Source organism: Melospiza georgiana, chromosome Z, assembly GCF_028018845.1.
Source record: "Melospiza georgiana isolate bMelGeo1 chromosome Z, bMelGeo1.pri, whole genome shotgun sequence".
In the NCBI taxonomy this organism is placed as follows: domain Eukaryota; kingdom Metazoa; phylum Chordata; class Aves; order Passeriformes; family Passerellidae; genus Melospiza; species Melospiza georgiana.
The window spans coordinates 304831-320089 of NC_080465.1; the positions used below are offsets into that span (position 1 = coordinate 304831).

At 48.1% G+C, this 15259-nt stretch overlaps 1 protein-coding gene across 7 annotated transcripts in view; it reads right to left on the minus strand.

Annotated features, from left to right (window-relative positions):
- PAX5 (paired box 5) overlaps nt 1–15259 on the minus strand; it is a 136884-nt gene that overhangs the window by 6249 nt on the left and 115376 nt on the right. For all 7 annotated transcript variants that reach the window (XM_058043913.1, XM_058043912.1, XM_058043910.1 and 4 more), the window contains one exon: nt 1926–2012. In XM_058043913.1, the coding sequence (XP_057899896.1) occupies nt 1926–2012 (87 nt within the window). The remainder of the gene's footprint in view (nt 1–1925; nt 2013–15259) is intronic.

The following is a 15259-nucleotide window of genomic DNA, read 5'->3' on the forward strand; positions in this document are numbered from 1 at the left end:
ACAGCATGCTTCTGGGTAAATGCATGAAGAAATCTGCTGAAGAAATCCCTCCAGCCAGAGAATAAGCTTTGCTGTAAGAAGCACACTATGCCCATAACTGTTCATATGTCAAAGATGAGTCAGAATTTGCCCCCAAAATGCATGATCCAAAAAGGAAATGAGAAAAAGAGGATCAATGTAGAAAAAAAGGATATGGCACAGGTAAAAGGTCCTGGCAGCAAGCAGTTGTCTCATGACTGGCCTCTGTGTAAAGTCTTCTGCTGACCCAGACTTATCCATCGTCAGCATCTTCAAGGCATCACAGGGACCGGCCCTGCCCAGCACTGTGGACAGCATGCTCAGAGCTGGTACAGGTCCATTGCCTCAAATAAAGAGCTGAGCAGGCCATGGCTCCAACCTACTGCTGACAGAATGGAAGGGCCACTGCCCACACTGGTGGGGTGGCTCAGGAATGGCTTTGGGATGGCTCCAGAAAGAGTGCACACCCTTCTAATGGAGGTGAATATCCCCAGGCAGGAACACAGTAAACAGCCCAGGAGCCTCTCCAGAAGTCCTGTCTTCATGCAGAAGAGCAGGATGAGAGTTGGGTTGTCATTTACTTTTACTATCATGCCAATTTCTTTAACACTTCAGAAGGAAATGATTTTTTAAAGTTTTTTTTTGTTGTTGTTGTTTTACACAAAACCTGGCTTCCCAGGCCTATCCATGATGCAGAGCATTGCTGAAGCAGCTTTACTGATTCGAAAGGAGTTGCAAAATGAGAAATGAAGAAAGCATGGTGTGTGCTCTTGCCTCTGGCAAAAGCATCTTCCCCATGCTGCTCAACCAAAATTCTGCCAGCACCACTGGCTGTGGCCATGGAAACAGTGGGTTTAAGCACGGGGACTCCCCTGGCTTTGTGCAGCTATGCCCATCCATATTAGCTGAAGATCTGTCTGTTGATTTATGATGGAAGCGCTAACAAACCCTTAAATGTGGCACAGCAAATAACAGCATTATACCAGCACCATGGCATGAGAGGCAGAGGCTGTCTATTGCTCCCAAAGGATTTGTTTAAGGACAAGAACTATGATGAATACAGCCTGGGTGGTTCAATTACATGGGGACTCAATTACTTAAAACAAAGAAACTGGATGAAAAAAGTATGACAAAAATTCAAAATGATTTCGCTGCTGGAGGTCACATATAACAGCCCTGTCATCCATAAATCTGGAAATCTCTAAGGCATGCTACTCCTGTGTTGAGAGATGACAATTAATTGGTATTTTACTTACCTCATCCATGCAAATTATGCAGGGAAAAATTCTAATTACTGCATGCTACATGTATATAAGGTCAAAGTGGGCCAGCTTTTGACGGGGTGTAAAATAGATTATGTTTATCCTTCACATGAGGGCCATGATCCTGCAGGAGTTACAGGGGCTTCTGTCTCCCATTGCTCATAAGGACCATGCTGGCATCAGTGAGGCCGTACCAGTGGTCCCTTGCTGAGGAGAGATGGAGTGGGCATACACACAACTGGGAAGCAAACACAACATGAGATCAGGGAGAAATGCAAAGCACACACACAAGCCAGCAGCGATGTCATAGGAAGCAGGGGAGCTTACAATTCGCTGCAAGCAAACTGGCACCCCAAGTTTTGTCCGAACAGGGTCCCATACCCTCAAAAAACTCGGTGATTCAGCTTTCCAGCAATGCCCTATGACTCTGGAAGGATTTTTATCAGAAACAGGAAGAAAAGACATTTGGGCCATCTTGCTGGCAAAGTGAACCATGAGCAATCATGCATCCCAGTGGGGACCTGCAGTCCCATTCTGGGTGTAAACATGACTGAGGACAAGCTGGAACACACATTCTGCCCATCCCAGGGCTGGACAAACACTGCACACCTTGCACGATCTCTCTAGACAGCGGTGAACACTTACCCAGGAGTCCAGGGTTGGGAAACCTCCAGGAGTCATTGTATGTTGAATATTGTGGGTGGCTGTATGGGCTCCCAGAAAACTCGCTCCCTAAGTTAAAGAGACAAAGACAGAAAAAAAGGTCATTTGATTTGAGATGACAGTTACCATTCTGAGGTAAAAGGGCTCTCCAGTGTGTGCTCTGCTCTACTGACAGCCACAGTAAAAGCACTGGTGGATACTCTGCCTTGAGGAAGGGGAATATGGAATAAAGGATTAAGTAAATGGGTGCAAACATCTTTTACATGGCTTTTTTGTGCTGCAACCCAGGCCTCTGGGACACACTGATGGGGCTGGCCTTTGCCTCTCCAGCCCTACAGGACTCAGGAGAGAAGCACAATACAAGGACAGGGCTGTCCAGATGGTCTCTGCTGCAGGAGAAGATGTACCAGACATCTAGATATTGGATCTAGATATTGGATACCCTTCATGGAAAACTTGTCATGGTCACAGATACTTCTCCAACACTGTAACCCAAGGAGACGGATGTTTGCTTTCGTTTCAGACAGATTTGAACCCTCCAGACCTAAGCACAAAAAAGGCTTGAAAAATTATGGCTATTTATCTCCCCATCAGCTCCCATTCTTCCCATCTGTTTGTTCTCTTCATATGTCACCTGCTTCATACTTCAGCTGCAAGCTCTTCAGAACAGAGCCTTACACCATGAGGCTCTGACCTGGCCCCTCCACCATACAAATGCCAACACTGCTGCTGTTTTATTAGGAAATGTTCCTTGAATTACAGATTTCCTCCTCTCTCTCTTTGTTCGTCCTTCCCTTCTCCCTCTCCCACATGTACATATATAAAAGCACAGCACAGCAGGAGAAAGGGTATGTTTCCTAAGGCAAGATTTGAGGGCTGACAGGCCACAGCAGATGCTTGCTATGACCTTTGCCCGCTTTGGTGCTCAGCACTGGCATAGCCATGACCCCACATCCAGGAGCTGCCATAACCCCAGCTAGGCCGTGGACCCCTGGCAGTGTCCTGAGCAGCTCAAGCACCCTTGTCCCGTACAATCTATAGATCCAGCCTGGAAACCACATCTGGGTCTCCTGGCCAGTCAGTAGCCGTGGTTTAGGCCATTTGCTGGCACACTGGTGCCAGGGAAGAGGGGATGAAGCTCTGGTCACCAAAACATATGGTAAGGTCCAGGATGGCTTGATCTCCACATGATTCTGCTTCAGTGAAAAACAAGCTGCCTCTCTGCCTGCATCATGAGATGAACAGACCGAGTGTGCTGACGGCCAGATCAGCCCATCATTTTTCTGCTACAGGAAGTCTCTTTTAGCATCTCTTCCTTGTTTCTTTTCTGCAGCCCTTTGGACCCATGACACTTACAAGGAGCTCTTTCTCCCCCCAACACAGCTTCCATAGAGAGAAGGTCCAAAATATGCAGCAGCAAGTGCTTCCACACTTAGCGCACCTTGCTGTGCCAACATCTCTTCACAAGCTCAGAGTTTTCCTTATTGCCTCTAAGGAATGGCAGTACTTCACCCTGTGCCAGGAAAAATGGAGCTGTTTCAAACCTTTCTTCACAGGGAAGTACACAGTACCTACAGTTCTCTGCTCCTGTCCCTATGGCTGACGGATGACTTCAGTGCCTAAAGGTTACCTCTGTCAGAGTGCTCATTCTAAAAGAGTAAGGCATAGCAAAGTTGACAATGCCCAAAGAGATGCTCAACATACTGCAGCCACTCGACATACCGCAGCCAGTGGCAAGAGCATCCCCATGGCCTTCCACCAGACAGCAATCCATCTCTCTCCTGCAGGACACAGCAGCCTCTCTTAGGTCCTTTCTGCCTCTGCATCAAAGCACTTGAGGCTGTTGTTTGACCCAGAGTCCTCCCTGATTTTTCCCTGCTTCTACAGCTCCTGGGCATCCTGCTCATCTCTGGCCCAGCCTGTGTTTCTGGTATTTGCCCAAGCCTGCAAAGCACACAGGCAGAGGTCTGTCTGGGAACTTCACTTGTGAGAGTCACAATGTTTCCCAGGCCTGAAGTCGCAGTCACATTCTCCTGCCAATGTGTGGCACACTAAAATCCTTTCATTCTCTGCGTGCCTGTTCTACAAGAAGGCTATCACACACCACCTTCCCCAGGGGTCGCATTTCTTCCTTTCCACAGGAAAGTGAGATTTTCAAAGGTTTAGCTCTGGTTTAGTTGCGCAAAACAGTTGCTGCCTGATTGATGTGACACACAAAAGCAGATGGGAGTGCGCCTTGCTGCTACATCCTTCCTGAGCGCTGTGCAGTGCATAGAGCCAGGGACAGAGTGGACAGGACAGGAGATGTAGATCGCTGTTGTGGGCTCTTTGCACAGAGTGCACAGAAAAGCTTGTCCTGTCATTCCTGCACCAGGAGCACTCCAGGCTTGAAACAAAGCTCACTATGAGCTGTTTTATGCCTGCAAGAGCTTCATCCCAAGGGGAAGCATTCTCCCCTTGGACAACATGACGCCTCATTTTCAGCTCTCCCAGCACTCTCCTTTCCCTTGATCCTTTCCTCCCTTTTTCCATCCCTCTCTCCCTCCCCTGTCCTATTCTCCCGGAGCTGCACAGACGTGGTCCATTCCGTGCTGATGCTGTGCATGCCATGGAGTGGGCAGCGGCACTTTGCAAGCGTTTATCACTGCTGCAGCAGGGCTGTGGGTGGGAATGGGCTGACATTTCATTGTTTCATCCTCTCCTGTCTTGCCCTCCTCCCCCACCATCCCCACTGCCCTCCTCCCCACACTCACACACAGACACACATCGTGGACCCTCTCTGGGGGATGCTCCAGTGCCTGTCAGGCTGAGGCTTCCAATTCTCTGTTTTTTATGCCTCAGTGGTCAGGGTGTCAAGCTCCTGCAGTACAGACCAGCCAGAAGCCCGAGGAGTCACTGAGCACCATCAGCTCAGTGACAGTATTGCTCGCTTCTTAACATACTCTGCATATCCATCAGCCTTGCTGGAGCGGGGGGAGGGGGAAAAGAAAAAGAGAGAGAGAGAGAGAGAGAGAGAAGGAGGGAAAGAAGGAAAATGAGAGGAAAGAAACATAGAAACATGGAAGAAAAGAGGGGAAAAAGAGAAGTGGGGGAGAAAATTTCAAGCCCTGTTATTACCACCACAAGACTTGGGTAGACAAATGGTACAGCCCTAAGTGAAACTAAGGTAGATGAATGAACATTGCATGACTGCTTCACAAATTTCACCAGATATTCCAACGTCCATCAACTACAGTTCTTGACAGCACTTCTTAGCAGACAGCCCTCGCCCCATTCAAAAACAAACACCACGGATCAGCCATCCAAGGACGCACACACGTGCAGTATGCTGTGCACACTGACTGTCACTACGTGAGGAAAGGGTGGGAATCACACACATCCCTCCTTCATGTAATATGAAGTAAGCTTTCTCCTCTGTAGTTCTCACCTCCATGAAACACAAAGATACAAAACAAAGGATTGCTGTGAGAGTTAGCTCACCTCTTTGCCACAAACCTGTCTCTACACTCCACATACGGCTTTAGCCCTAAAGGGGTCAGACCGTTCCATCATGCCCCCAGAAGTAGAGGTAAGGAGGGGAAAGAACAAAGACTGATTCCAAATAACACTGCTGCTACAAACCAGTGGCAAGCCCCAGGAGATGCATTCCACCCTGAGACAGTGGGACAGAGATAGACAGTCGGATGGTGGTGGATGGGCTGCTGCAAAACAGTACTGTCCACTCTGCTGCATTCCTTCTCTGGGGACCATCAACTCATCTTTACCAGTCTTCTTGATTTTAAGGTAAGCTTCCTGAAAGTTTTCTTTCTGATTTGCAGAGAAGCTGAAAAGCATGAGTATAAAAATTTCAAGAACAAAGAGATGAATGAAAAAATATCACCATGTTTTTCATACTCCTGTGGCTTTAGAGAACTGCTGCTGCAGGCACATCATGTACCAGCAGTGGGAACGGGCCAGGAGGGTAAGGAAAAACTTCCTGCTCTGCAGAAAGGCAGAAGCATGTCAAAGCATGACCAGCTCAGACAGAGGCCATGTTCAGCCAAGGTGTGGAAACTTCCCAGGATGGAAAAAGCCTGACCACTGTCATTACACTACATCATTCAACATGTAGAGTATCTGGCTGCAGCCCTATGAAGCACAGCAGTCATGAGTCCTGGGACTGCATGACAGCACCAGCAGAAAACAGCAGATTAGTCAAACGTTGTTGTCCAGCTGGTGGTACTTTTGGATTGAAATGCAGAATTTGAGCAAATAGTCTGCAAAGGAGCTTCATATGCCATTTCTAAGTATAACACATAAGTCTCAAAAGACCTCATCAATCAAAAGCTCCAGAGCCAGTACAGTGCAACAGGAATGTTGGAGGCTAGGACTTTTCCTTTTTTCTTCCTTCTCGGAGGGAATTTTCTCCCATTTGTTTCCTCTGAGATGATAACTACAATACTTAAGAGACAAAAGATGTGGCTTGGGGGAGGAAGAGGGGGAAGGGTGCAGTTTGCTACCACCTCTAAGCTGGCGGGCTTTCTCCCAGGAAGTGCACAGATATTGCAAGATTTTGGCTGGGGGTGAGGGACTGGGCCCGGCCTTAGCTGTGTCGCGCACTCTCGGCATCAGAGCAGGGACGGTCATGGTCTTGGTGCCAGGCTGCTGCTGTGGCAGCAGTGGGGAGAATTTGCCACCACTGCAGGGTTCTGTTCTTCACTGCTTCTCCTTCCTTCTTTGGTAAGCCTTTGCTTGTAGAAGCGGCCATTGAAGTGGGACTTTTTCAACAGTGGAAACAATCCTTCCCATCTGCTCAGGTGCCTCCGGGGAAAATCTGGGACTCCAACCCGTCCCCCCTCCAGAAGGAGCCTGGCTGCCACTGCCCAGTCCCGCTGTTTCCTGCCACTGCTTTGGGCTTTGTGCTACACTTTACCCAACAGCCTGTGTCCGCCGACACCCCCACAGCTTCTGGCATGGCTTCCGAGTTATTGCTACACTTTGTTTTGCCACCCCAGATATGCTTGCCCCTGCTGTTCCAGCCTGAGGTTCCTGCTACAGTGCATTTCACCACCCAGTCAGGCACTAAGACCGGCTGCTCCCCATGCATTTGTCAAGGAAGCCCCATTTCGGGAAGCTCCGTCTCTGGAAGCCCCTTTCCTCTCTCTGCCGCCGGCTCACCCGCCATTACCCCATGAGGGAGAGGCGGCCGAGCTGGCGCCACAGCGCCCCCTGCAGGAGCGGGGGAATCACGGTGCCCCCTGCCGGCCGGGAGCCACCGGCGCCCCTGCTGGCCGTGGCCGGAACTGCACCGGGGGGGAAAGGGCCGAGAGAGGCGGAAACTGGGAATGGGAATGGGAATGGGACTGGGAATGGGAATGCGACAGGGAATGGGAATGGGAATGGGAATGGGAATAGGACTGGGAATGGGAATGGGACTGGGAATGGGACTGGGAATGGGAATGGGAATGGGAATGGGAATGGGAATGGGAATGGGAATGGGAATGGGAATGGGAATAGGAACAGGAATGGGAATGGGAATGGGAATGGGAATGGGACTGGGACTGGGAATGGGAAAGGGACTGGGAATGGGACTGGGAATGGGAACGGGAATGGGAACAGGAATGGGAATGGGAATGGGACTGGGAATGGGAATGGGACTGGGAATGGGACTGGGACTGGGAATGGGAATGGGACTGGGAATGGGACTGGGAATGGGAATAGGAACAGGAATGGGAATGGGAATGGGAATGGGACTGGGACTGGGAATGGGAAAGGGACTGGGAATGGGACTGGGAATGGGAACGGGAATGGGAACAGGAATGGGAATGGGAATGGGACTGGGACTGGGAATGGGAAAGGGACTGGGAATGGGACTGGGAATGGGAACGGGAATGGGAACAGGAATGGGAATGGGAATGGGACTGGGAATGGGAATGGGACTGGGAATGGGAATGGGAATGGGACAGGGAATGGGAATGGGAATGGGAATGGGAATGGGACAGGAAAGGGGAATGGGAATGGGAATGGGAACAGGAATGGGACTGGGACTGGGAATGGGACTGGGAATGGGAATGGGATTGGGAATGGGACTGGGAATGGGAACGGGAATGGGAACAGGAATGGGAATGGGAATGGGACTGGGAATGGGAATGGGACTGGGAATGGGAATGGGAATGGGACTGGGAATGGGAATGGGAATGGGAATGGGAATGGGAATGGGAATGGGAATGGGACTGGGAATGGGACTGGGAATGGGAACGGGAATGGGAACAGGAATGGGACTGGGAATGGGAACGGGACTGGGAATGGGACTGGGACTGGGAATGGGAATGGGACTGGGAATGGGACTGGGAATGGGAATAGGAACAGGAATGGGAATGGGAATGGGAATGGGACTGGGACTGGGAATGGGAAAGGGACTGGGAATGGGACTGGGAATGGGAACGGGAATGGGAACAGGAATGGGAATGGGACTGGGACTGGGAATGGGAATGGGACTGGGAATGGGACAGGAAAGGGGAATGGGAATGGGAATGGGAACAGGAATGGGACTGGGACTGGGAATGGGAATGGGACTGGGAATGGGAATGGGATTGGGAATGGGAATGGGACTGGGAATGGGACTGGGACTGCGAATGGGAATGGGACTGGGACTGGGAATGGGAATGGGAATGGGAACGGGAACGGGACTGGCACTGGGACTGGGAATGGCACTGGGAATGGGACTGGGAATGGGAATGGGAAAGGGACTGGGAATGGGAATGGGAACGGGACTGGGAATGCGAATGGGACTGGGACTGGGACTGGGACTGGGACTGGGACTGGGACTGGGAATGGGAATGGGACTGGGAATGGGACAGGGAATGGGAATCGGACTCGGAATGGGACAGGGAATGGGACTGGGAATGGGACAGGGAATGGGACTGGGAATGGGACTGGGAATGGGAATGGGAACGGGACTGGGACTGTGCTCGGGGCTGGGGCAGGGTCTAAAAAACTGTTATTTCTTTTCCCTTATATTTGCCTGACAGCTCCATCATTTCAAAGTCATAATAACTTGAACAGTAGGAGGTAATATTTTCCATTCCAAGGGAGTTTCCCATCTTTCTTGGCAGGCACCTGTCCTTCAAAGCAAGACAGAACCAGCTACATGCAGACAGACACAGGTTTGGACACTTTTTGCTGAGTTTTCTCAGATGCCAGGTTTCTGCGCAAGCATTTGGGACATGGAGAAGCCATCAGGAACATGGGGGTAGAAGTTTGTTCTCCATGTAACAGTTACTAGTAATGCGGGTTATGCAACTGCAGGTGCTATAACATGAAGGAATGCAATGGACTCTGCTCCCTGCCACAGCCATGTGATGGCTCCCAGGCAGCCATGCCATCCCTCCAGCCAGAGCTGCTGCAGCCTCTGGTTTCCCCACTAGCATCCACTGCTGGGCCTTTTCATTAATCAAAATTTAGGACAATGTGTTACTCAGCCCTTCCATCTGGCAAGAAATGAACAGAAACCAGGAGAAATGGTATTCAATAAACACAACTGTTTAAGAGACAAGAACAGAAGGTCGGGGACAAAATGTGGAGTTAGGCCAGAGCAGCAATATCTTCAACATTCCTTCTGTGGTTTTGGGATAAGTTTAAAAACTATCTGCTGTATTTGTCCCTAGGTTGGTTTTCTGCAGACAAACCCATCTCCTTGTATGTCTATACTCCTGGTGCCTCTACCTTTCCCTTCTGCTGAGGGATCTTACTGTTCCTTTTCAAAATTAACATTCTCATGACTTCTATTTGTTTTCTATAGTTTTATTTTGAGGAAGTAATCACATGGGTCATAAATTTCTTCAGCGAATTCCAATAACCGTCATTACCCTGGTAAGCAAAGACATGCTTGGATGCATGGGGAGCAGACATTAGCACTGCACTGAGCCATGTGTTCACACCCACACATCCCTGGCTGACTCTGTGAGACAGCAGCTATCCAAATACAGCCTGGAAATCTGTTACACCAAAGTTCTGCTGGCCACAGGGCCAGTCACTGCCTGAGCTGGAGGGTATAAATCAAAGCAGAAGCTTCTTGTCACCCTGGGCCAACACCACCCCAGAGTTTCATGATCCAGCAGCTCAGGCAACATCCCACATGAAGTCAGAGGGACAAACAACTGTACAGACCAGGAAAAGGGTCTGGGCTTTCAGCAGAGAACAACAGCATGGTTTTCCCTCAGTAAAATAAACTTTTCTCTCCACATCAAGCTATTGTAGTGGTTCAGGGTGAGAGAGAATGAGGTTTGCAGTCCTATGTGGGAAGCTGCTGCCTCTGAAGTTCACAGGAGTCACTCCATTAGAAGTTTTCCCCATGAACAGGAGAGCTGGGAAAAACCTTTCAGTTGATACTCCACACTGCATGTAAAAAATGTAATTTCCCATCACGAACATATTTTTGACAATTCAGACAAAATATTTCAGTGAGAGTCATGGATTTGGGTTTGGTTTTTTTTTTTTTTAATAATTTGTTTTCCAAACAAATATTTTCCTTTTAAAATCAGAGAAATACTAAATACTAAATTTCAAACTGAGGTCAGTGAGGCTAAAAAAAAAAGAAAACTTAGCCAAAAGTCCAGTGGTAAACTCACCATACCTTTGAAAGGAAGAAAGAACTTTACCTTTGAAGAAAAGACCACAGTAATTTTTATTGTTGGTTTTTGTTTTGATTGAATCTTGGACTTTCTTCTAACTTCAACTTTCATTAGGAAATAGCAGGATCAGAGATATACATTGCTCTAATCCAAGAATATCAGCTGCATTTAACCTGGGGGAGTAGCAACGCAGGGCATGCCACAGGCCAGCCACCAGTCATCTGCCAGGTGTTCTGGTCCCTCACCTGCTCTTTGGGCAGAAGTCCCACTGGAGGAAGGAAATGGATCACCCTGCTTTCAGCTCTGCAGAGCAGGCACGCTTGCCTGCTCTACACCGAGCAGTATACATGCTGCAGAAGTGCCAAAAAATGGGGCAAAATGTCAAACTACGCTCCTACTGTAACAAAGCAGGTATTTCCGAAATAGCGTCCTCCCCCCGCCGCCGGGAAGAAGCTGAGCAGAAAAATACCCTGTATCTAGCAAAAGCCTTCCATGATCCGTGCAATTTGTTTCAATGAAGATACTCAGGGTCATAACCAACTAACACTCAGGACAAGCTGGTGGGATTCATAGATGAATCTTTGAAGGGCAGGCTTGGAGAATGTTCTCAAGATTGTGTTACCAGAAACTATGCCAGAATGAATGACACATCCAGAATTTGTCAATGGATGCTGCAGCCAGATCCCCCAGAAGGCTGTGGCAGCCTGGGGGGCCAATACACCCCTTTCAGATGCCCCTCTTGTGCCCATTCCTGCAAGCAATGCAAACGCCACCCCAAAGAGACACACCTTCACTCCGAGCGGAGTGGCACATGATGGAATCCCCTGAGCTCACATGGTACTTGGGCTAGCATGGGTCGTGGTGGAAAGAACCTCTAGTAAAAAGAAATGTTTCCAAAGGGGGCTGAAAAATGTCATTTTGGAAAACCTCTTTAGTGAGTAGATTCAGAAAAAGGGAGATGTTTTTCAACACACCTGAGGTCCTCTGCATCAAAATGGGAAGCTGCTCTGATTGAACCTGCATTTACCTGGCATTGTATTGAGCAATCTATTTATTCTCACAGGAAAGAAGTGAAAAAAGTATTATAATGGAGAAGTGGAAATGCTTTCTATACAATTAATATCCCACCATCAGCCTTTTTTATTCCAATGATGGCATTGAAAAGAATAGATTTCAGCAGACGAACCGCCCTCACAGATGTTTTTCAAGAAAAACTTTTCTTAGAGAGGACAAAACCTTCACATGTTGATCTTACATGAAAAAAACCCTGACAAACAGTGAGTCCTTAGAGCAGTAAGCCCTTTACCCATGTTCTTTCAACACAACACGACAAAACTACATCAAATATTTCATCCACCTTTAGCCAAGACAGAGTGTCTGGAGCTGTGATGTGCTGCAACCATCAGGCCAGCCCTGAGACACTGGCATTCACAGGATCCTAGGCAGTGCCACTAATCTGTATTAATAATTAGACAGCATTCTGCCTGTAGGAATAACTGCCAGAAAATGTGGCAATAATTGTTAATTACAGGGGCCAGTAGTACAAGCCAGACTCTACTTTGGCTGCTGAGCATCTGCAACATCCTCCTTAAACAAATCTGAACAAACAGAGGAATTCTTTTGTTTGTAAGAACTATTTTCTCTCCTAAAAACATGAGGAATAACACACTTTTCCCCCAAGAAGCTACAATATATACATTTACATAAATAAATATACAAAACTATACACTTCATGTTCATTTACCTACAGACACTATCACAGCAATCCAGCTGGATGCCCCCTGGAGAAACGCTGGGCGCAAAAGCCAGGGTCTGCTCCCATAGCAGGGGGGGTATTGCATACAGTGCCATTGGCAAGGGGACCAGGCATGCTTTTCCTGGGATGTCAGGGGCTGCAGCAGCAGGGGTGCACACACAGAAACACACCCCACATATAAGGACAGACAGACACACACACACTAACAAGACTTGCCAACATGGACACACAGACATGTACATGCTCCTTACACATGCAGGCTTGTAAATCCACTGGCAAATCTGCTGTAAGTGGATCAATAGATCACTTATAATCATCTCTGATCCCTCATACACTCACACTCACCAAAAGCACATCCAGCCCATGTCTGTCCCATCTTGAAGTCATTGATTAACCCTTCACAGAGTGGCTGAGGTGCAGCCATCTCCTAAATTTTCACCCATGTGATTTCAAAATGAAATTAGCCCCTACTTTGGCTAATTGCTACTGCACATCAGGCAAGGAGAAGTTTATTACAGTTGAGAATAAACATTCTCTTACATTCAGAGAGCATCTCTCCAAAGTTCCAAGTCCCATCAAGACTGCCAATTAACTTCTAATGCATTTGAATATAATTATGTGACTACACAGTTTGGCCAGTCTTTCTCCCTTATTTTATCTTTACATTAGCCAAACTGGTCAAAGATGTAGTATTTTAACAGCTCTGAGTGGGCTGTCATATTGTAAGAAAACAGTAACATGCAGATTTTTGTAACACTACTGCATTTCCAAGAAGCTGTGAGGCACAGAAATCCCATCAATGACTAATGAGTTGTGGGTTAAGGTGGACGTACCTTGCTGAGAAGTCACTGTAGTATTCTCGACCCGTGCTGCCTGCCATAAAATTTTAATGCTGCTTCTGACATATTTATGAAATACCTCACCTAGTCTTTGCAGGATGACAAAAAGATTTACATCCGCAATTACTGCAAGCACATAGGTTTTGGCTATGCACTTTAAACTTTTGTACACAAAGGTATTTAACTTTAATACAACAAAGGTAGGTGGTGCCACAGAGCAACCATATTGGAACTGCATTGGGAGAGATTCATTTCTTTATACAGGAGGACAATTGCCCAATTCATCTGAATATAAGATGGCATTGCAATTAATTGCAATGAGGGATTTGCCCCTTGCCTCTCAGCTGCCCCTGTAGAGTCATCTCCCCTCTCCACCAGCCACTAGCCTGCAGACTCTTAGGATCCCAGGTGGACCTAGCATCAGGAAGCTGCACTGTGGTATCTATCAGTGATAACACTGATATCAAGATCAGCAAGCCGCACTTGGCCATGTGCAGAGCCTCAGCACCAGTGCTGCCAGAAATGGGGCTGAGAACACACTGCTGTTCTGTCTGGTTGCTGCAGCTGCCCATACCACACTGTCTCTCCTTAAGCCTGGTTGGTGGGGCTGCTGCAATCCTCTCAAAGCCCCCTTGCACCCTGCACAGAGTACAGGTGAGTGGCAAAAGGTGGATGAACACCACAGAGAGAATGCAGGGCACTGAGTACACAAAGGGGCAGGCTAGAGGAGGGTCACAGAGCAGACAAGGGACATGTGGCAGATGTGAAGCACAGAGTGGACAAGGGCCATGGAGCAGACGAACAGCACAGGGGATGCATCCACACACAACATCACTCCATGCCTTTGTGCCTATGTACTCCCAACCTGAGCAGAAGCAGCCCCGTGGCACACCAGGGCAGGCACCATTTTACCTTCTTTGCTCCAGACTTACCAGCTTGGTAATGCAGGTGGGATGAAAGGTAAACAACTGACTCAGAGAAAGTAAGTTTTGCAATATGGTTTCATCCCAAATTGGTGTAAAAGGTCACAAGAAGTATATTGCGGGATTAAAATATTTGAGCTAGGCAGCAGAAATATTGCAGCTGGATCAGGTGAAAACATTCCACTCCATGCTTCATCCTGACTTGAGCCTTTTCTATAACTTCAACCTTCATAATGACACTGTAATGTGCAGCCACCTCCAGGAATTACACAATAACTTACCTCATAGCAGAAGATATAATGTCACATGCCATAGTAACATAGCCTACAAATATTGTAAAGCCTGGAAATTAGACATTTTGGCAGCGTGATACATGCACATTGCTGCTGATATGGAGGCTATCTTCAATTATATCCCAATGCAGGTGTGGGAACATGAGCAGGAAAGCATCTGCATGACTGAGGGAGCATCCTGCCACATCAGCACTGTCTGAGGCATTCCTCTAGTGCCCCAGTCCTCAGTGACTCCCAGAGCCCATCATGGACTGGCCATGGCTCACCTGGCACTGGTACAGCAGCGCCAGAAGAGGGCCAGGTCCTGCCCTTTCTGCCAAGGTGGCAGCATCATTGAGAGATGGAAAAGTCTCCTGTGCTCACCTCCTGTGTGATAAACTCTGCAAGCTGAGACACACAAATCTCAGCATCTCAGCTATTCTGCAATACCAGCTTTTCAGCTGGACTGCAGGCTTCATCTATGCCTGGTCTGGGGCTTTAGCACACTAGCAGGGTCTGCTTTCCCCACTTTGTGATTGTGGGAAGGTTGAAATACAGACACACATCCCCAGAAGAGATGATGTCAGGTCTTCTTTCTGACACCAGAGACGATGCAAATGAATGCCTAACTGACAGAAGACAGATAATTTCTCACTTAATTTCCATTGCACTGCTTTGCTTCTACACCACATCCACATTACAGTCATCCATTAAAGGCAGAGAATAAAATCTTGTCAGTCAATCTCAGATGTCTGGGAATGTGGCAGCTCGGTCCTCGGGCACAACGGATGGGACATTTTGCTGGCAAATGCTTTGTAGCCTACACCATTTCCAAATAATGTCTGCAGCTGTTTAGCCTGACTTGAATCCAGCTGAATCAGCCAAAAATGGCACCAAGGAAGAGAAGACACAGG